The 23,294-nt window shown below is 37.3% G+C and overlaps 1 protein-coding gene across 1 annotated transcript in view; it reads left to right on the top strand.

Moving 5' to 3' along the window:
• Nucleotides 1-23,089, top strand: part of calcr (calcitonin receptor) — a 51,101-nt gene extending 28,012 nt beyond the window's left edge. Inside the window, exons 5-16 of the mRNA XM_081375627.1 lie at nt 1,265-1,368; nt 2,815-2,983; nt 3,099-3,209; nt 4,288-4,400; nt 5,889-5,980; nt 11,260-11,386; nt 14,701-14,854; nt 15,908-15,968; nt 16,068-16,134; nt 16,486-16,704; nt 16,792-16,833; nt 22,044-23,089. Of these exons, the coding sequence (XP_081231753.1) occupies nt 1,265-1,368; nt 2,815-2,983; nt 3,099-3,209; nt 4,288-4,400; nt 5,889-5,980; nt 11,260-11,386; nt 14,701-14,854; nt 15,908-15,968; nt 16,068-16,134; nt 16,486-16,704; nt 16,792-16,833; nt 22,044-22,265 (1,481 nt within the window). The 3' untranslated portion in view covers nt 22,266-23,089. The remainder of the gene's footprint in view (nt 1-1,264; nt 1,369-2,814; nt 2,984-3,098; nt 3,210-4,287; nt 4,401-5,888; nt 5,981-11,259; nt 11,387-14,700; nt 14,855-15,907; nt 15,969-16,067; nt 16,135-16,485; nt 16,705-16,791; nt 16,834-22,043) is intronic.
• The last annotated feature ends 205 nt before the right edge of the window (nt 23,090-23,294 follow it).

The raw sequence follows: 23,294 nt of genomic DNA, 5'->3' as shown, positions 1-23,294 counted from the left end.
TACATGTCTCTGGTCTGACTATTATGAAACACAAGATGTTGCTCCAAAGAAATAATTCCAAAGCACGAGCGCAGGCTACTGGGATGATAAGTGAAGCCCTATAATGAAAAGGTCTCAGACTGTCTGGAAACATTCATATGAGCTTTTATTTAGAAGTGCAAAAATAATTTATTTGCTGATGGGTAGTGTTGTTCTAAAGGGGACAAAGATTTTTGCTACAGGACAAAAGAAGCTTTTCCATATCTGTGAGAAGCTGTTAAATATCAGTGAAATGAAGCTGCTGAGGTAAGGATATAACAGCAGACAATCTCTTCTGTTCGCTGATAGACATCTCTCATCTCTGTGTTTGTTATACGACACTGATTGATTGATTCCCGAGGCCGAGGGCTGGAGTCGATCACTGGAACAGCTTAGTGCGTACTCACACTAGGCACGGTTGCTTTGTACCGATCGTGATTGCCCCCCCTCCCCACTCCCTCTCTGGCCTGCGCTCACATTGCACTTAAAGTGAAAGTTCACCCAAAAATGAAAATTCTGTCATTAATCACTCACCCTCATGTTGTTCCAAACCCGTAAGACCTTCTTTCGTCTCCGGAACACAAATAAAGATATTTTTGATGAAAGAGATTTCTGTTCCTCCATTGACAGCTACGCAACTATCACTTTGATGCTTCAAAAAGTTCATAAAGAGAATGTAAAACTAATCCATATGGAGAGACTCGATCGCTTTATACGATGAACAAATTGAATTTAGGCTTTTATTCGCATATAAACATTGATCAGCGAACATAAACAGAAGCTCAACTGAACCTGCGTGATGTGAGAGAACAAACTTCATTGGTTCTTGCTGGAGCTCAACACACGAGAATGAACCTCATTGGTTCTCGCACATCAAGCGAACATGCTTGAGCTTCTGTTTACCACAACTGATGCGTGAGCTACAATTCATGTTCACCAATAAGGGGAGAACCAGGCCTGTTATAAACCTAAATATACTCAAATTCATTAAAAAGTGTACCATCCAAGAAGCAATAGATGTTTTGGTGCAGTTGGCGATCACAGTACATGCATAGCGTGCCCGAGCCCAATCAATCCGTGCCCGAGCCGACCTCTTCAAGCGGGCCCGAGCACGAAATGGAGCGAACACACAAGTCAAGCGAACCAGACTTTGGGGGTCAAAGATACTCCGGCACGGTTCAGATCGTGTAATGTGAGTACATCTTTAAGCTTAAGTCATTACACTAAACTTTCCTTTTCCTTGCAGAAAAAGTAACCAAATACTGTGATGAATCTGGCAATTGGGTACATAGTTCATCCCTCAATAAGACCTGGTCCCACTGTCTCACATTCTCAAAGGAAAAAATTAAGGTAAAATATTTCCCACTAATTTAGCACACTAAAAATTGGTTTAAATGCCATAAGCAGATTTAAACAAAAGACTGCACAATTGCTTAAAACCTTTGATCAATAAGTGTCAGTGTCACCAAATTCAGGGCATTGCATCAATTATTTTGTACACCGAAGAGTTGCTGAGATACAGTCTTGGATATGCCTATTAGACCTTTTCATTTTGAATTTGTTTTGAAAAACATTTAATAACTTGTGACATGCATAGTCCTTGATTATGACAGACTTAGGGAACACTTGATGCAATATGTCCATCTCTGGAAAGAGTGGTATCATTGCATTCTGTAAGACCAAAACAATCTAAATACAGTAAAGTCAAGGCCAAATTAATTACAATTTATTAGCAAATTAATCAATTATTATGATATGATTTTGACCTCTAGATGGTGCTGTCCCGAGGTAATTGTTTCTATAGGCCAAAATGTTACGAAGACAGAACTTCCCTTCATGTCTGGCATGTTTGCTGTCAAATTTGTTAATGTGTCACACCAAAAAAAAAGAAAAAAAATAAGAGATTTATCAAAAGGCTTTAACAACTTTTGACAAAAATGATCTGAAAATGATTTAAGACAAATTTAGTGAAGATATGATATTTAGGAAGAAGTTAGGGGTAAGCAAGATTTAAAAAAATAAATAAATCAATACCTTTATTCAGTTAAGACATGTTATTTGTTAAAACTTTCTATTCATCAAAGAAACATTAAAAAAGATTTTAAATAATTAAAAAATATACAAATATTAAGCGGCACAACTGTTTTCAACTTTGATAATAATCAGAAATGCTTCTTGAGCAGCAAATCAGCATAAGAATGATTTCTGAAAGATCATGTGACACTGAAGACTGGAGTAATTATGTTAGCATCACAGGAATAAATTACATTTTAAAATATAGTAATAAAAAAAACATTTATTTTAATTTATGATATTTCACAATATTATGGTTTTTCCTGTTTTTTTTTGTTTTTTTTTTTAATCAAAAGAATGCAGCCTTGGTAAGCACAAGAGACTTATTTCAAATACGTTAAGAAAAAATCCCACCGACCACAAACCTTTGACTGGTAGTGTATGTTTTCAATAGAGATGTAAATATCTTTTTGAGCAGAAATCAAAACCATTGGGCACATTGAACTTCTGATCAAAAGTTGTAATCAAAAAGAAAGCAGTGCAACTTTGAATGGTTGGTGAGGTTTTGAATAGATTTTTGCCATGAATGATCAGACTCTCCTCAACTAGAGAGCTAAATTTCACAACTTCTTTATATATATCTATATAGACTCCTCCAAAAACTCCCAGCATGAAGAAAGAGAACGAACACTTACTTCAGTGCTTGGCCCCTAATTATCCAATAGGTCTAAAATCAGATACTTATTTTATCTGTAATCTCAAAACGAATGCTTTCTTCTTCAGACGTTACCAGTTCATGGCTTTTTAGAGACAGAGACGGAGATGGATCCTACAGCTGAGAGTCAGGTCAGCCCTGCAGTGACTCAGAAAGCGGAGGAGAGGAAGAAGATCATCGATGGTCAATATAAATGCTTTGAGAAAATGAACAGAGACCAGCCATATAACAAATCAGGTGTGAAAACAGAGAGCCTCAGAAGAGGTTTTAGATTGAATCATTAGAAACTCTTAGCGCAAAGTGCAAAGAGCAAAGAGCAATTGGCCCTGATTGTTTGTGTGCTTGTCTTTAGGTCCATACTGTAACCGCACATGGGATGGATGGTTGTGTTGGGACGACACTCCAGCAGGAACGTACACTTCTCAGTACTGCCCCAATTACTTCCCTGACTTTGACTCCACTGGTACAATTCTTTCACTTTTTGTTTATTTATTTTAGAACCAGGGATTGACATTATTTAAACACTGGTGTGTAACACAGTTACTTAGGCGAGTTGAATTTTATATATAATATAATATAGACATTATACATTATATAATTTATATTTACAATATAATACATTTTTCAGTTTAAAGGGTTAGTTCACCCCAAAAATGAAAATTCTGTCAGTAATTATTCACCCTCATGTTGTTCCAACCCCGTAAGACTTTCGTTCATCTTCAGAATACAAATGAAGATATTTTTGATTATATCTGAGAGCTGTCTCACTCCTCCATAGGCTTCTCTGTTATTGAAATTTGCCAACTCAGAAAGTTGGTAAAGACAATGTTTAAAATAGTCTTAGCCTTAATAGCCTTAAGTTCATCAAGTGATGAGAATACATTTTGTGCGAAAAACAAACAAAAATAACGACTTTATTCAACTATTCATTTTCTTCTATGTGGGCCTCTGAGTGAGTTCACGTGGTGTAACAGCGCAACGCTTCTGGGTTGCGTCAGAACGTAGGCTCACTATTGGCCGACGCTGGTCATGTGTGTGATGCGTGTGACGCTGGCTGCGCTGTTACACTACGTGAACTCACTCAGAGGCCCACACAGAAGAAAATGAATAGTTGAATAAAGTCGTTATTTTTGTTTGTTTTTCCGCACAAAAAGTATTCTCGTCGCTTTATAAACTTAAGATTGAGCCACTGGAGTCACTTGGACTATATTAACAATGTCTTTAATACATTTTCTAGGCCAGCAAGTTATAATGTCTTAGAAGCCTATGGAGGAGTGATCCAGCTCTCAGATTTAATCAAAAATATCTTAAATTGTGTTCCGAAGATGAAGGAAAGTCTTACAGGGTTGGAACAACATGAGGGAGAGTTAAGTCTTTTAAAAAGGCATCTGAAATGTAGTGTGGTCAAAATAATAGATTTTTTTGATGCATAATGATACTGAAATAACTGAAACACTAATTTTCCACAGAATAGATACACAATACCAGCTGCGCTTTCTCGCTCTCTCTCTTATCTCACATCTTTTTCCCTGTTCATTTAGAAAAAGTCACCAAATATTGTGATGAGACTGGAAACTGGTTCAGACACCCTGAAACAAACAGGACTTGGTCCAACTACACCCTTTGCAATTCTCATACCAAGGAAAAGATCAAGGTAGGAGGATGGGACATCCTTAAATTCTGCACTTGTTATGAATAATTCTGAATTAAAGGGTCAGATGTTATGAAAGAAACTCTTACAGTGCACATCCTAGCTAACAAAAATATAGTCTAAGAACATTTCGCTGTTGTTCCCATTAAGTTATGAAAACGTGATTTTGGATTGATCTCAGAACGTTCAAAACTTTCACATTTTAAAATGTTTTAAAACCTTTTTTCCCCCTTAGTTATATGAATGTTAAGGGAAAATTCCATTTGATCATTTTGCAAAAGTACACTCAAAAGTAACATTCACATAATGTTTGGAAAATTTCAGCTTCACATAACCAATAAAAAATAAAAAAAACTTTTTAAAATTATATAAAAAACTGAACATTCATAATTTCAATTCAGAAATAATGTTTTCATAACTTAACAGGAACATTAGGAAAATGTTCTTAGAACATATTTGTGTTAACTGGGATGTTAGATTGCAAGATTTCAATGTAAAAACTTTATTTCCTGTGATTTTAGCCCATGTGATTAAACATGCAGGGCTGATCTACAAATATCCAGAATATCCATATAGCAGATAGTTTAATAGCTGTTGATTTTCTAAAATGTCTATATAAATATTGCAAAAGAAAAGAAAACAAGACAAATAAGAAATATGCCAGAAATAGGTTAGAAATATGATAGATACAGCTCTGATACAGTTTCATACTATTTAAAAGCTGTTACTAAAGGCAAGGTTGGATTTGAGTGTTTCTTTCAGACTCAGTGGCAGTGAAGCGTAATGTCGATACAAGGCAGTTTCAGTTTAACTTAACAGCTTTTCTGGGGGACAGCGGATCTGAAAATTATTCATAACATAATGGTTTCAGAGCCATACAACTGCTGCTTTACAAAGCGAGGGATAGAGAGAAAATGTCAGCTCAGGCAAACTCAAATAAAGTCTGTGCACTTCACTCCATCACACCAGATGGAGTTCATAAAAAAAGCATAGAAAATTGGGATATGCACTTTCAATGCTACTTTTATGCTTTCTTACTACTTTGAGATTTTATCCTTGTTGCATGAAACTTACTGGTCAAAAACACTTCTTTTTTAGACGTCTGATCTTTTTTATTATTATGTTATGTTTAATACCTCAAAATTTCCTCAGGTTGATACTTTGTGAATTGTTGTAATCCTATGAGAACTGATTATGAACAGAATATCAACGTGATAACACATTTTAAATACCATCCATAAATAATTTTAAATTGCATAGTTTATCCTTTCAGAGATTGAAATCTTATATGATATATTTTTTTTAATAGATGCAATCTGTTTTGATTTTCTTTTATGATATTTTTCTCCACCTTTCTTAATAATAATATTAAGACTACTTTATTAAATCATAATGAATATAAAAGGTGAATGTTTGAATGTGAAAGGTGAAACAGTAAAGTGAATCTCATGAGAACGTGGTTTGACCATGACATTATTTGTCTCATTTCAGATGGCGTATATTTTGTATTACATGGCGATTGTGGGTCATGCTCTTTCTATAGTGTCCCTTCTCATCTCACTGGCCATATTCTTTTATTTCAGGTGAGTTTCCATCTCCTCTTGACTGTCTCCACCCATACGAGTTGAAGAAGGCCAGTAATATCTGCTGCGTAGCTGCAGTTACTTCAGTAAACCTCTCGATGATGGGTCGCTCAGTTGTTCACTTGTTTTTGGCAGGGCTGTGTGTTGTCTACTCTCGAACATTACTCAGAGCTGTTGACGGTGACGGTGTGGAGGTAGAGTGCTGCGGTGGCGTCTGAGATTTATTTAATTGACAGTCCGCGTTTAAGCTTTTCAAAGAGAGATTTACCAAGAGGCTTTCGGTTACCCCATTTATCACAGTGGTCAATTCAAACTGAATAGAAAAGATGGATAGGCGTTCCCGTCAGCATGGCCACGCGGAAATGCAGTCTGAACCCTGAAGTTAAATGCATTAACCCTTGAATTATATTCAACTCTGGATCAGGCTTTTACTTCCACAAAGTCAGGAAAATTGGCCTTTTCTCTGGGCTTATTGGCTGAATTACCATATATAGTGCTTTGTGAATTCATCAAAATCTAAACCACCCACCTTATTTGACTGAATTGCAAATCATACACTGAAATGCAATTGACAATTGTATACAAACTGAAATCCAAAAGGAATTATTTCAATATGATATTGATTTGGTGAAGAAAAGCAAAAAAACAAAACAAATAAAAAACAGTAATTGCTATTTTGGAATCATATAATTTTATACTGATGAAAAACAGTTATACTAACAAGTCTGGAATAATTGATGACTCCCATTTGAAAAATAATGCATTATTTTTCAATAATTCAATGGCCCGGAGATAATTATTCCGTTTATACTAGTTACCACACCCCAAAACATTGTTCAGATGATGTATTTCAAGACATCTTTCAGGTTTTTGTCCTTGAAACGCTCTTGTGTGTGGGACTAATGTCTAACGCATCCCAAGCTTCCTTTGCTAATTCCAAAACGTCATTTTAGAGCTAGTAATGGACACTTGAGCCACTGATAGCAGACTAATAGCACACCTTTTGTCAACCAACCAAAAAGATTTCTATTTACAGGGTGTTTTTACAAGCTTTGAGCATTGTAGCCAATCACAATCAATGGCCTATCAGAGGTGCTACTCAGTAAGATAGTCAGAATTCACTTAACACCGCTGAAAACCCACAAGGTTTTGTTTTGTTTGCTTGTGATAATCCTTTCATTTTAACATACTAAGTGTAAACACAATGTAAATAAGAGATTCATTGTACAATTAAGAAAATCGGTTTCACCAATTTTTCCCAGATATTAAATCATTTCCCCATAATCTGGTATCGGTTTTGTAATATCGGATGAGATATTGAGAACGGGACAATAAATATTGTCTTTGGATGTCTCAGTCTCAATCTTGAAGGGGAAGTTAAACCAGACCACCCAATCACTGTCTAGAAAAGGTGGTCCCTAAAAACATAACGCATAAACAAAGAAAGAAAAATCAGTAGAACTTGGACCTTCTGTTGAAATGAAAAGAAAAAATGTATGGTGCAAAAAGCAGGAAAATTCAGCTTTAATTGCCTGAAAGTTTATCTGAATGAACCCAACTACAGTTTCTTTACAAACAATTTTAATGGTTGAGTTGGACTGGATTGTGAAAGAAAAGCAGCCAACAGTTGTTCAGCATAAATGAGAAATGATAATATAGTTTAAAAAGCAAGCATACGTCTTATAAAGTTGCTTGAGAGAATGCCCAGAGTCGCGCGACAACGAAAAGATAACGTCCAAAAAAAAAGCAGAGCTATCTTTGTATTTTATTTCCTATATGTTCATTTGTTTTGTGTGTCAAAGCTATTTAAAGGTACAGTTGCATTTACTTTTGTCAGTCACGAATCGCAGTTATTAAGATTATTAATTTGGTGCTTGAAATAAAAACATCACAGAACATTGTAGGATCTGTGATTCAGCTCAATGAGCGTGCATGTTTTTATGGACGTTTAAATGATTTAGTGATCCTTCTGTCATTAACATTAACAAATGAACTTTTAATAGGACCCGACTGTTTGCACTCTACTTACAGGCTGAAAGAGAAAGGTCATTTGGCTCTGGCATCGCAAAAAACGATAGTTTCTCATCATTGTGTTTTATTGAGTGCAAATCCTTGGTGTCCATTTATCTGGCAGAGCTGCACTAAGCTCTGAGCCAAATGACGAGTATTTGTCAGGTTTTGTGTGTCATTTCATGCTGACTTGGTTTCCTCCGTATGTCTGTGTCCCCTAGGGTAAACTTAATTTCATGGGTAATTAAATGTAGGAGCCAAAGAGTCATATATACATTAAACGCCACATAAACTTTTGGGTTGTATGTCACATAGTATGACAGTTGTATCCAGCAAGTAAGCTTACAATCTCATAGTTTATTTTATTATCATTTTTTCAGTACCCCGACTCTCTCTCTCTCTCTATCCATGATTGCTTAATGTACTCTTTAGCTTGATTATTATTTAGAGGATTAAAAGCATATTTCTATTAAGACCTAATTTCAACATTAGCGCTCAATAAATACTTTTTTTTTTTTTTTTTTTAAAGAAATTACAGTCTGTTGTTAGGACATTTCATTTTTGATTATGGCATTATTATCACATGTTTCATATCCCTGCAAATGTAGCCTAAATTTCTGGGGAAAAAGGAAAGCATTATTTAAAGAACATTTGGATGTCTTTGGCTTCGTTCTGTTTGTGCCTAAGCGATCTGATCAACAGGTCTACATCTTGCAACTTTTTTTGAAATATCACTGGGCCAGTTCATTTATTCGCAATTGTTAATATTTTTATTGTGTCAGTTGTGATGTTCAGCTGGTTTGGTACACTATCTGGAAGTGTAACGCAGCAACGCTTGTTTTTAGGGTGCGATGGTGATATTTACAGTCCGATCTTCTGAGATGTCAAAGTCTTAATGTCGTCTTATTGAGTCCAGATGTGGTGCTCAAAGAGGTACGTGTCAGCATACAGCTGCACTAAGCTTTAATTTATGCCCCAGCGAATAATGCCAGAAATTTTTGGTTAGGAATATGGGAAATAGCTTTGGAAAATGAGCTCAGCTTTCACTCCCATCCCAGCTTTGCACTCAGCTGATCTCTGCTGGCAATTTTAGGTTAAACTGAGTAAAATCATGTGAGTAGCATGACTTTCTTAATTTGAAGATTGTGATGACATTTGCTGATGCAGGTGTGAACTTGTTTTACGTCCCAAATTTGGCATATTTAACAACTCCTGACCAACAACAAAACAACATTTACTCAGAAATACCCTTTTTCCTCCTCTAGATTTCTATCTTCTAAGATTTCTATTTGAAATAAATGATGTTCATTTGAACTCTCTATTTAAAAAAAAAAAAAAAAGACTGAAAAAAGTATCACGGTTTCCATAAAAATATTAAGCAGCACAACTGTTTTTAACATTGATAATAAGAATTTTTAATTGAGCACAAATGATGCTGAAAATTCAGCTTTCCATCACACAAATAAATTACATTTTTAAATATAAATGTATTTTTATTATATATAAAAATAGAAATTAGAAAAATAGAAAAGAGGTTTTTGAAATTTAAATTAAATTAAAATTTCACAATATTAATGTTTTTACTGTATATTAGATCAAATAAATGCAGCCTTGGTGAGCAGAAGAGACTTCTTTCAAAACATTAAAAAATCTTACTGATCCAAATATTTTGAAAGGTATTTCTGAAGATCACTGTTCCTTAACCTTCTAGGGCCTTCGTGAATAATCCCAACCAATTTCAACCAATAAGCAATTACTGTTAAAAACAGGCAAGCATCTCACAATCGCATTATTTGATATACAGTGCTATGCATAAGTTTAGACACCCATACTAAAGTTGACTAAAAAGATGAATAAAATATCATCTTTTGGAAACTGAACTTAATGCCTTAATTAAAAAAATTAGGAAAAATCCAACCTTTAAGGACACCAATTTTCTTTGTGAATGAATAATGTATCGTAAATAAATAAATATTCTTCCTTAAAATACAGGGTGCATACGTTTGGACACCCCTATGTTAAATTCCCATAGAGCCAGGCAGATTTTTATTTGTAAAGGCCAGTTACTTCATGGATTCAGGATACTATTTATCCTGATAAAGTTCCCTTGGCCTTTGGAATTAAAATAGCCCCACATCATCACATAGCCTTCACCATACCTAGAGATTGGCATGGTTTTATTTCAGTTAGCCTAATAGCTGGTTTGATTTGCATTGAGAGATGATCTTATGGAAAGTACCCCATGCCAATCTCTAGGTATGGTGAAGGCTATGTGATGATGTGGGGCTATTTTAATTCCAGAGGCCAAAGGAACTTTATCAGGATGCATAGTATCCTGAATCCATGAAGTAACTGGCCTTTGAAAATAAAAATCTGCCTGGCTCTATGGGAATTTAACATAGGGGTGTCCAAACTTATGCACCCTGTATTTTAAGGAAGAACATTTATTTATTTGTGATACATTATTCATTCACAAAGAAAATTGGTGTCCTTAAAGGTTGGATTTTTCCTAATTTTTTAAATTAAGGCATTAAGTTCAATTTCCAAAAGATGATTTTTTTTATTCCTCTTTTTAGTCAACTTTAGCATGGGTGTCTAAACTTATGCATAGCACTGTAAGGCTGCTCAGGCCTCAGGTGGCACAAACTTGATGTTCTGTTTATGTCATTAAATGGGTCGTATCATGAGGAATCCAATTTCCCTATATCTTTCAAAATATAAAGAGTTCACTGTTCTACTAAAACATATTGTAACATTCAGTACTTCACCAGCCCCAAAAAAGATCCATTTATTGAAACTGGGCTTAAAAAAAACATTCTAAATATGAAATCCTCGAGTTCCTGATATTACCATATGACCACCTACATTTGCACATCAGTGATGCCTGCCAACTCACATGGTGAGATCATATAGAGGAAACTGGGAAATCATTCACTGTTTTGGGCTGCGTGTAGCAGGCAGAAACTATATTGAACCTGCTGTGAAGAGGTGCATGGAAATGGCATGAATGAATGGTGTGATTTATGAATTATTTATTCACCTGTGATGTGTTGTCCAAAAAAGCTCAGTGCTTGAGAATAGTAAAAATTGTAATCTGTCAGAAGCAGATTGATTTTTTTTTTTTTTTTTTATGTATCTTAACTATCCCAAAAAAATGTTTCTTTTCCATCCTGAAATGAACTGTCAAACTGAATTACTCTGCAAAAAGTCACACAACTGCCTCTGTCATGAATGATCCGTGATTTAATATTTCTTTATCTCCCATCCAGGAGTCTGAGCTGTCAGAGAATCACTCTACACAAGAACTTATTCTTCTCGTATGTGCTCAACTCAGCCTGCACTATCGTCAACCTCGTAACTGTGGTCAACAACCCCAAAGTGGTGCAGAGGAATCCGGTGCGTGACTCCACAATGCTCACATCATCAATAGGGCTTTTCACACTGCGTTCTAACCCCGCTTTCAACCCTGTAAAAGGATCATTTCACACTTGTAAATTAGAAGCGGGGGTAGCACAGCTTTTTACCCGGGGTTATGAAACATGGCTCAGAAGCACGATTAGCACTGCTTTTACGCTGTTAACCCTGCATTGCGGTGCTAAACGTGTACAGTTGGAACGATGCCGTGTTAGAACGTTTAGCAACAGACAACCGATCGTATGCCTCATATTCACGTGCTTTGTGCAGTCACAGAAACGCAGCGTAATGCTTGTTGTACACCCTAAAAAATACGGGTTGTTTCAACCCATTTTTGGGTCAAATATGGACAAACCCAACCGTTGGGTTTAAAAATTAAGCTTTCCATAATTGACCCCAAAATGGTTTGAAACAACCCAGCATTCTTTAGTGTATGAACATAGTTGGTTTGAGGAGGAAAATGTCAAATGGTCACAGAAAACTGGAGCTCAGAAGAGACTGTTTCATTCTAACCTGTATAGTTTGAAACATTCATTCAGTATAAACTTAATTGTACAGTCGGCAATATATATTCCATTTACCCGGGGTTTAGAATGACCCAGGGTTAACTATTTCAAGTCTGAAAAACCGTATTGTTACTATTACCTTATTGTACTGATTTCTGTTTCTAAAAAAGGAGGAAAAAAGGCTGATCCAAATATTAGATCAGAAGTGTTGTCAAATTGTTGTTTCATTTAGACCTTCAAAGTACAAAGCACATATTTCACCATAGATAGATAGATATTCCACCATAGATATTCTATATTTGTGATGTGTAAGATTTTACACTTAAGAAGAAACATATTTAGTACACCATAAAAGGTTATATTGTTTTGTTCACATTGTATTTTCATTGCATGAGACCTTTTCATGGAATATGATCTTTTCAGGTTTTGCTCTCTATGGAGGAATGCATAAATCTGCCACATTGGAATGTACTGCGTGATCTAAGAGGTGTGGTGAGGAGATGCGTTTCAAGAAAAATATTCACTTTCAGCTACTGTACCTAATGTGATCGAGGAGAATTGCCTATTCTTTTTTTCCTGATATACCAATATTATGAGAAAAAACAGAGGTAAAAAGTGAGACTAAAATGAGTTTGCACCCTGCTGAAATGGATTGGATGAGTGGATTTTGAAGTTCTGAAAGGACTGGAGTGCAGCGGAGGTGTAGTTTTGGAGTTTCAGAAAGATCATAATCATTTTTTCTTACTCACATGAAAAAATTGGCTTGTCTGAGAGATGCATTATTGCATTCACCAGGCTCCTTCATTTAAAAAACAAACGCTGCTGTGCCTGTAAAGTACCTTTCTAACTGAAATGCTTTCTCAAAATGATGTCTGTTTTTTTGGGGCCAGTGTAATGCAGTGTGATGTCTTAAAATGTGCATTCTTTCGGCGGTGTGGGTGCATTCTCTATGTTTAATTTACGGTATCCTTGTTCAGCCTGAAGAACAAGCTCCTTCTGTTTTTCCTTCCAACTCCAGAGAGTCGAGCCGCGGTCAGTGCAGAATGCATTTCCAGCCTCAAGGAGAAGGGGTTACGGATAGGTTTAGTTTAGACTTAAACCCTGTGTTTCTGACATAAGCTGTGCTTAGTCTGACTAGAATGCCATTACATGTCAAGGACATCTGAATTTAAAGTAAAAGAGCCTTGACTTCTAAAGGAAAGTTGTGTGTGGGGAATAACATGTGTGAGGACTTGCTGCCAGTTGCGTGGGTGTAGCAGGCAGAAGAGCGCTATGCCATGGACATATGGTAAAAAGTTAATCTGGATGACTGACGTGTTGTTGGGAGGTGTGTGTGATCCAGCTCAGCGGATTGAGCATAGACACTTTGCCAGCATTTTCTAATTAAAACTGCACACATGTTCTTACAAAGCAGCCAGGCAACTCAAAAATTCAGAGGAAGGGATCGTCCAGGCCATGTTAAAGTCAAAAATTGGTATTCTAAAGGTTTTTTTAAACACTTCATCCCAGTTCAATTTGCAAGATCAACTATAAGTAGTTAATTTACAAGTAAACACTTTGGTCAACACAGTAAAAACTGGCTCAACCAATAGCGTGAGCTTGAGGCGGGACTATCTGCTTTGCAGACCAATAACAGATTCTGAAACCTGTTTGAAAACTCTAATTTTTGCTAATTTAATTTAAGGGTACACTTTATTTCGACAGTCCACTGTAGACATTAGGGGTGGAACGGTACACAGAAGTCACGGTTCGGTTCATACCTCGGTTCAGACATCACGGTTCGGTACGAGTTCGGTACAATGGAGGGAAAAGCAGAACAAAAATGCAGAAGGCTTGTGCATGTCTCAGACTGGACCACCAAAGGAAAATAAATTTCTTAAGCCCTGTAATTTTTAAATAAGTTTTATTAATAAAGTAAAGGCATAGAACCAGTTTATTTGTTATTGTAATTAAATTAATAAAAAGACAAAAAGACCTTGAGATATGTTTGGTAATTGAACCTGAATGAATTGAAAATTAATTTGATACATTTCAGATTAATATATTTGTTTTCCTTAAAATTTTAATTAACAGTAACTTAAACACTTTGCATTTTGAATGATGTCCTGTGTAAACAAAATGTTTGGTCGCGCCCGCGCCTCACACACACACGCACACAAATATAAGTCAACACTTTGTGAGTTTTCGATCGCGTCCGTGCCTCTCTCTCTCTCTCTCACACACACACACACACACACACACACACACACACACACACACACACACACACACACACACACACACACACACACACACAACATATTCCAGCATTGCAATCTTAACATTATCATTACTTATGATAATAACTTATCATTAATTAATTTGTACGCGAGTTTTATTTATTTTTTTACCGAGTATTCTCCGTGTAAATTTATGCACCGAACCGTGACGCCCGTACCGTTTTGGTTTTACCATTTCTGCTGTTGGTTATGCTTTTATTAAATTATGAGTTGTCCTAATCAGCCTATCCCCTGAAAATAATTTTGTGTATTGCAGTGCCTATGCAATTCATGAAATTGATTTTATTAAAAATAAATGTTACCAACCACCTGAGCCACTGCAGTAGACAATGGCAAAGCATTAATTCTTAACTAGCTACACCAGAACCAAACCAGTATAAATTGGCTTGGACATAGTCATTACGCTGGTATAGTCTGGTCTTTTCAGCAGGGCTGTCCTGTTAGATTTTGGCTGAATTGTGAAACTTAAAGCACCCGTCTACTTCATTCTCTCGCTTTTCTCCCTCTGCAGATTGGCTGCAAGGTGCTGCACTTCTTCCACATGTACATGCTGGGCTGTAACTATTTCTGGATGCTCTGCGAGGGGATTTACCTGCACACGCTGATTGTGGTGGCCGTATTTGCAGAGGAGCAGCATCTGCACTGGTATTATCTTCTAGGCTGGGGTGAGTCTGTCTCTGCCAGCTCTGCTCCCCATGTCTGAACGCAGCTCCCAGTTTTGCTTTCCCATCTGTCCGCCAACTCTAAATTGTAAATATGAACGCCCTTTCTATTTGCTAAGCACAGAGTTTTTCGTGACCTGTTTTTAAAGGCAGCTGTTTCATCAGTCTTTGCTCCATTATTTATTGGATACATTTGCTCGTGGTCATGTCCTCTTGCTCCATAAACAGAAAACACTGTCGCCGACACAAACACAGATGAAAGACAGGCAAATCAACCAATCCACAGTTAGGACACAATGTGCTGGATAGTTGTGGATGTTTGGGGTCGTAGTTTATTTCACATTCGGATGTACTTTACTGTTCCCACTGACAGTTTTATTAGGACGGTTTATTGAAGATCAGGGCTTAACTATCTTGTTTAACTACATGGGTTAGGAAGTAGCTAACATATGGACAAAATTGTGGAGCATTATTAAACTGCATTGTGAATTGTGGAGCATTATTAAAGATTGTGCGATAACCCTGTGTCGGATCATCCATTTCCAAAGGGAGAAAAGACAGCCCTCGACCATCTGTAGAGAATCTATCTTGTGGCTTTTCAAGCTGTCCTGAGGATATTCAAAGCCGCTGTTCAAATTCCTATCAATACAGGAATATGTCACCCAAAAATATGTAATTATTTCCTCATCCTCTTGTTGTTTTACCCTATATGACTTACGTTTGACTGTGAATTTCCAAGCCATACCTTCCCAATAAATGTAACATAGTTCATATGATCTGTGCATTATTATTTTATAACTTTGGGTGAGAAACAGGCTGAAATGTAAGTCATTATTTACTGATAATCGTCCCCTCATCATGCATCAAAGACTACTGTTTATTTAGCCTATAAATGCTGAGCCTGTAAAGCGCTATGATTTCAAATACGTCAATAAATCAAGTTACGCATTTCACGTGATCATGGCTCACCGTCTAATAACAGTTACAGCGTTATCATTCATTTTGCATTAGAAGGATAATATTTTGTGACTTATGTCTCAATTCTCCTTTCAACAGGATTCCCCTTGGTGCCTGCATCCATCCATGCTGTGGCGAGAAAGAAATACTTTGATGACAAGTGAGTAATGTTCAGTGCTTTTCAGCAGTAAATACAGAAGACAGGCCAGATTCAGTGGACAGTGGGTCTGATATGAGATTTATTATTTTTTTCCACTAGCTGCTGGATGAGTGTGGAGACCCATCTGCTGTACGTGGTTCACGGCCCCATTGTGGCAGCTTTATTAGTGAGTCTGTTTATTTATTATCTATTTTATTGAGCTTTGCATATATTCACACGGTATTTACCACAAATCTATCTCTGACCAATCCATTTTAATTATGAAAAAAACTTGAGAATGCTTAATTTTAAGGAAAAGTTGGAATGCAATATTATGTTCTTAGTGCCGCAAATGACAAATATTGCATATAACATCTCATTAGATCGTATTTCTTTTAAAATTGGATTATTGAGTCAATGACTTCACTGTGTTCATTCACAGCTTAATTGTGGTAACTCTGTGTGAAATTAAAATCTAAACAGAGCATGTTAGTTAAAGACTGTTTGGGGTTCATTTTTACATCTTTTTATCTTGTAGGTCAATTTATTCTTTCTGCTGAACATAGTACGGGTCTTAGTGACCAAACTGAGAGATACACACCGAGCTGAGTCTAACATGTATATGAAGGCGGTGAGAGCCACCCTGATTCTGGTGCCCTTATTGGGCATTCAGTTCGTCATCTTCCCTTGGCGGCCAGAAAACCGCTTGGCAGGAGAGATATATGATTACATCATGCACATATTAATGCATTACCAGGTAACTCAGACTGAATGCTAACTCTTTTTACTTGTGGAAGACACCTACAAATAATTGTTAATGCTTCTATATTTTCTGTTTTGCAAGGGATTGCTGGTGGCAACCATATTCTGTTTTTTCAATGGAGAGGTAAGCAGACTGAGCAGATTAATATCATTATAAAGGGGTATTTCACCCCATAATGCTAATTCTGGCATTGTTTACTCACCCTCATGTAGTTAGGTTTTAATTTGAGGAATATTATTTTTATATTTTCCATGCAACATCATAAAACCCCCATAAAAGTGGTCCATACAACTTTTTGGTAATGTATAATTCACAATTCAAACCAAAAAATAGGGCGGCAAGTTGTATTGTAAAAAGCCATTGGTTTACTGCATTAGATTAAACTGGGAAGGGTCATAGCACTTGCATATTGTTGTCCTATTGTTAGTTTAACTGCTTCTATTGTTCTCATTTGTAAGTCGCTTTGGATAATAGCATCTGCTAAATTAATAAATGTAATGTAATGTAAATGTTTACACATGTTTTGCAACAAAACAAGAATTTGCCAATGTGGAATGGAGAATGACATTTCAATTGGCTCAGGACCAATTGACTCAGGACTCAGCCTTTCAATTCTTGCTTCCAGGTCGGTAGGTGACTACAAAGTCGAATCTCATGAAAAATAGAGCCCATCTGGCTTGACGAGGGTTGAGTCGTTTAGCTTCTCTTAAATACTCAAGATTTCTGTGGTCCGTAATGACTTCAAATTGGTGAGTTGCTCCCTCCAGCCAGTGTCTCCATTCTTCTAGAGCGAGCTTTATGGCGAGGAGCTCACGATTCCTGATGTCGTAATTCTGCTCCGCCGGGGACAGCTTCTTAGAGTAGAGGGCACATGGATGGAGGCGTAGGGGATCACCCTGCTGCTGCAACAGCACTGCTCCGACTCCAGTGGTGGATGCATTGACCTCGACGACAAACGGTGGTTCGGATGGCGGAGGACTGGAGCGGAGACAAATGCTGTCTTAAGGTCTTCAAAGGAGATGAGGGCAAGAGGTGTCCAGGACAGAGACTTGGGCCAGTTTTTCAGGAGAGAGTTGAGAGGTGAACTGATTAAGCTGTAATTATTGATGAAACGATGATAAAAATTGGCAAAGCCCAGGAAACTTTGCAACTCTTTAATGGTGGTGGGTTGTGGCCAGTTCTGGATGGATTCCACCTTCCTCAGGTCCATTTGGATGCCATGTTGGTCGATGATGTACCCCAGGAAGTGAACGGAGGAAGTGTGGAACTCACATTTCTCTAATTTGAGGTAGAGTTGGTGATCCTGAAGATGCTGGAGAACTCGTTTTACATGTTGATGATGTTCCGACAGGGTTTTGGAGTAAATCAGAATATCGTCTATGTAGACGATGACAAACTGGTTGAGGAAGTCTCTAAATACCTCGTTCATGTAGTTCTGGAAGATGGCAGGTGAGTTGTACAGCCCATATGGCATGACCTTATAATCATAGTGCCCTGAGGGGGTCACGAAGGCGATCTTCGACCCAGGTAGCAGGTCGATGGTGCGGTCCCATGGCCGTTGTTGTGGTAGTTGGGTTGCCAATCCCATGCTGAACACATCCTGGAACGCCCGGTATTCAGGGGATCTCCACTTTGCGTTCCATCTCTCGGCTTTCGATGGAGGTTGAACATTGTGAGATGACAGGGTTCGGATCGGAACTAGGTTGAAGAGGGACAGAACAGGTCTTGAAGATTGCAGACTGGAGGATCTCCCTTGAATTCCAGTCCACACGTGGCTCATATTGTTGCATCCACGGGAGTCCCATGGATGATGTCAGCGGTAGATCATTCCAGCACCATAAAAGAGATTTCCTCCGTGTGCAGACATCCTATGCGGAGCGTCTGGGTGGGGGAGAAATGACAGATGCGACCACGGCCCAGCGGTTTCCCCAGGATGGAATGAATCTCTAGGTTTTGACTACTACTTTTTCCTCTTAACGTTGAGCCTTTGGAGGAGGTTGAGAGATATGAAGTTCCCCGCTGAGCCGGAGTCATTGAGGGCTTGTGCTGAAACAGCAAACGGATCCGTGCTCGTGCTCGGGCTCTCGGTGCTCTGCATGGTGGGTCTGGTCTTCTGTCACGACACAGAAGGGAACAGACGGTGGATGTGCAGGCTTGATATGGTGAGGCTGATGAGGGTGAACAGGTGCAGGTGATTAAAATTCCGGTGATGATGAACGAGTGGGCGGATCTGGTGCTGATGGCTGAGTGGATGGTGTGGGTGACTCCGTGACGATAACATGGCTGTTGATTGTGATTGTGAAAATCAGGTTTTTAAAAAGATTAAGTTAAATTAACTCAAAGAGATTATGTAAACAACATCAATCAGCACTCTCTCTCTCTATATATAATTGCCTAAATTTAAGATTTATTTATTTAAATTGCATATAATATTTTTACATATAATATTACACAGTTTTAACATAAAGAAACTAATAAACTTAATGTGCTGCATATTTTCAGTCATACATTCAATAGGTAAGAAGCAGGCAAGATTTCTGTAATAGTACTAATAAACTGAATGTGTTTAAAAACACAGTTACCAGATTTATATATTATCATCAATAAATACACTTTCTTTCATTCTCATACATTTTAATTCAATGAATATAGCTTGCTCACAGATAGCCATATTTTAAAATGTTCATACTTTAATACATTTAATTGATTACACAAAGAACAGATTTAATCTGATTCTAAGCTAAATAAATGCATTTTGAAATATGATTGATTAAAAAACAAATAGATGCAAAAAGTTAATAATAAACTAATCTTGCCTGTTTCATTTATGTATGACTGACAAATATGCATCACATTAGGTTTAGTTTATTTATGTTAAAACTGTGCAATCCAAATGGATGGATTTTATGTGCAATTCAAATATATAAATGTTAAAGTCGGCATAAAACAGAAGTTGCGATAGTCTTTTCTTCCCTATTGTGATGTACATTTGTTTGAAACGGCTTCTCGAACAAGAAAAAATGTAGAACGGGACTTGATTTAGTCTATTGGGAATTGATTGGATGGTTGTGGTTTGCTATTGGTCAATCTCATGTGAGTGACAGGTTGCCCCGCCCTCACGTCAGTAAACACATCATCAGAGAAGAGAAGAGATGACGCTGCTAGAGTTATTTTGATATAAGATTATGAGGGCACGAGAAATAACAATGTGCCTGGATAAATCATTTATAATAAATAATGCAATATTCCATAAATAAAATAAGAATTGTGCATTTTGATTTCATGGCTGCTTTAAATTTAGGCCTAAATATTTTTGGATTAAGACATTTGCTGTTGCATTATACTGCTACTGATATAACTTTCTCAAGGGTCGGTCGTAGTCACAAAGGATGGAGGCGTTTCTCGTGTCATGCGTTTACACATTCACTGAACACAGACGTGTTCTTGAAGCGTCTCTTGAAGTGAGGGGGTACATGAAAAGGGTATTAATTGGCAGTAAATACCAACAGCCACGTCAAAACGCATTTACCAGACTTGAGGAAAACAGACTTAAAGCACTTATGCATGACAAAACCAAAACAATGAAGACACAGTTTCATTAGAATACTCAGCATGAGGTTCCTGGCACGAACTTGAATGGAATGAATTAGCGCCTTTCATCCGCCTATGTGTAAGTCATGTTTTAAACATGCTGAATTATTTCTGGGCCTGGAAAATGGGTCAATTATTAGCTTATGCATGAGCAGCCATCTCACATCAGCATCAGCGCGTCTACAAACAATTTGGATGTGTCCTAAGCACAGATCCTGTTTCAGGACAATAAAAGGAGCACTGACACAGAATAACATTTTCTTTGTGGTGGTGTTTGTTTACCTCAGCGTAATGATTCGTTCTAGTCTAATGTCCTTCCCCTGTGCCCCGTCTCCTCATGATTTGTGCCTGATCCAATATCCCTCTTTGTTATGTGTTAAAAGTACAGAGCGGTAATTGGCGCATCAAAATCAGTTATGCTAATAATACAGTAATATAATTCCCACATGCTGATGGAGGTTAAAACAAAAACTTAATTAATACTAAAGTTATGGTCAAAGCATATTTATGTCAAATTAACATTTTTCATTAAAGTGGACCTATTATGCCCTTTTACAAAGTCTTGATTTTGTTTTTGGGCTCCACTAGAATAGGTTTTCATGCTTGAATGTTCAAAAAAACAACTTATTTTTCACATATTCTCCATTGTTGCAGCTCCTCTCTTCCCAGTCTGTCAGTAACGCTCTGTTTAGTTCCTGTCTCTATGAAGCCCCTCTTTCTGAAAAGCACAATGTGCTCTGATTGGTCGGCTGGACCAGTGTGTTGTGATTGGTCAACCGTTTGAAGAGTGTCGCGGAAAAGTCACGCCCTTACCATAACCGCGATTTTTAACATACTACAAACTAACTCAACCAGGCCTCTCTCCATTTTTTTTGTGCATATGCCAGTGACACTGATATAGAGAATATCTCACTTAGCAGTGACTTTTTGCTTTGTAACTTTGCAGACCTTTTTCATGCTCAAACAGCAAAATTACACACTAAAGAAAGTTGGAAGTGGAAAAAACAACAAAGAAAAGAATAAATAAAAGTACAGTTTAAAGTAACTTTGATGCAGTGCAATGCAGCTTGTCAAACAACAATTTGTCCTGACAAGGCTCAGGGACACCAGATGTTACCAGATAAAAACAGATGTTAAACTGAAACCTGCTACCTGAAATTGATAAACATTAAATTCAACAGCTATTTGTATAGGTGTTTAATAATTTAATATAGTTGTTTAAAGACTGATCACAGACTGTGTTTGACTCAAGTTCATATTTAAAGATGGTTGTAATAAAACTACAAAGCTCAAAGAATGTTCTGACTGATGAGGCGTCGCAAGAAAAATAACTCCAGCTTTGTCCAATTACATTCCACTTTAAAAAATAAATAAATAAAAAATCACTGGCTAATTCTGTAGAATAGCCAAAAACATATGTACATTCTAACATTATACTGTGTCAGTAAGATTATAAGGCAACACTTTATTTTACAGTGTCCTTGTTACATATGTTACATGTACTTACCATAGTAATAACAGTTAATTATGCATAATTACATGCAACTAACCCTCAACCAAATCCTACCCTAACCCTATAGTAAGTACATGTAGTTGCTTAACATTACTCAGTACTTAAAAATATAATAACACTGTAACAATGAAACCATAAAATAAACTGTAACCGATTTTTTTTTTTATCAAAATAATGCATTAATGAAAAGAGTATTTTGCTTGTCTGATTCGGCCATGTTTCACTGCAGGTCCAGGGCGCTCTGAAACGGCAGTGGATGCAATACAAAGCCCAGTGGGGTCAGCGTCGACGCGAGCACTGCTCCATGGGATCCACCTCCTACACCGCCACCTCCATCACCGAGGTGCCCGCTTTCATGTTCCATCACGACTGCAACAGTGAACACTTGAACGGCAGACAAACAGAAGACTCGGAGCTAGTGGCCCTCAAGACGGGCGAGACGTACGCATGAACGTTCGGAGAAAAAGACAATGCTGGAAAAGAAGCGATTCAGTCAAACTGGAGACTGGAGACTCCTTTACAGCAAAGCAACATTGACTGAATGTTCGCAAACTCTCCCATCTCAGACAGCACTTAAGAGTCGACAACAGAGCATTCGAAGCCTGTGTGTTGGCAGCATTGAAACTCTACTCTGCTTCTGCGAGTTGAAACGTAAAGGAAGCGAAGAAATACACACACAGGCCGCATTTCTTAAAATATGTCATATTAAAGCTGCTAGATTCAGGCTCCCTTCACATCCGTGGCCACAAACAAAAAAGGTTCTTCGCAAAAAAACAAAAGATGTGTCGATTTGTGGGACAGTCTACAACTGGGAAACGATCCTCTAGAGGACAGGCTACACTCATCCGTCTCTGAACAAAGGAAAGTTCCTCTGTGCCTGAATCCTGTCACTGAAACGTCAAAAGAGGTTACAAGGATCTGTCCCGACGGTCACTTCGCATTTGAAAATAGCTTTTTATCTGTCTTGCGAGAGTCCTGACTGCTTTATTGTTTTTGCAGCTGGGCTTTTCTGCCTCGTCTTTGTTGCGAAAGGAAAAAGGTGAACAACATGGACAATTTTAGGACTGCTTGAAAGTCAATTCATAAAGCTGTGCATTGATATGCATAGACATGTATTCTGTAAACAAAAACAAAACAAAAAAGAGACAAAACATATATATATATTTAATAAGTTTCCGTGCTTCAGAGTGTAGATTGTATTTATCTGTCTGATTTTGAGGCATCTTTTCAGTGTTTTGGAGTGCTACTTCGGCAGTAAATGCATTTCCTCTCTGCAACCAAAATCCACTGCTCATGAATGCACCAAATTCACGTCACGTTTTCAACTAGTGATCAATAATACACCTTTCTTCGCTTGCCTTTATTGGACCACAAATTACTTGTGGGACTGACTGAATTAGGCTGAAAATAAGAAACCGCAAAATAAGAAATCAGCACATTAGATGTATACTGATTAAAATAAATCAAGCTATAAATAAAA

Source organism: Scardinius erythrophthalmus (assembly GCF_964197995.2).
Source record: "Scardinius erythrophthalmus genome assembly, chromosome: 10".
NCBI classification, from domain to species: domain Eukaryota; kingdom Metazoa; phylum Chordata; class Actinopteri; order Cypriniformes; family Leuciscidae; genus Scardinius; species Scardinius erythrophthalmus.
Note: the sequence above shows the minus strand (reverse complement) of the source record. Positions and strands in the feature narration are given on the sequence as shown.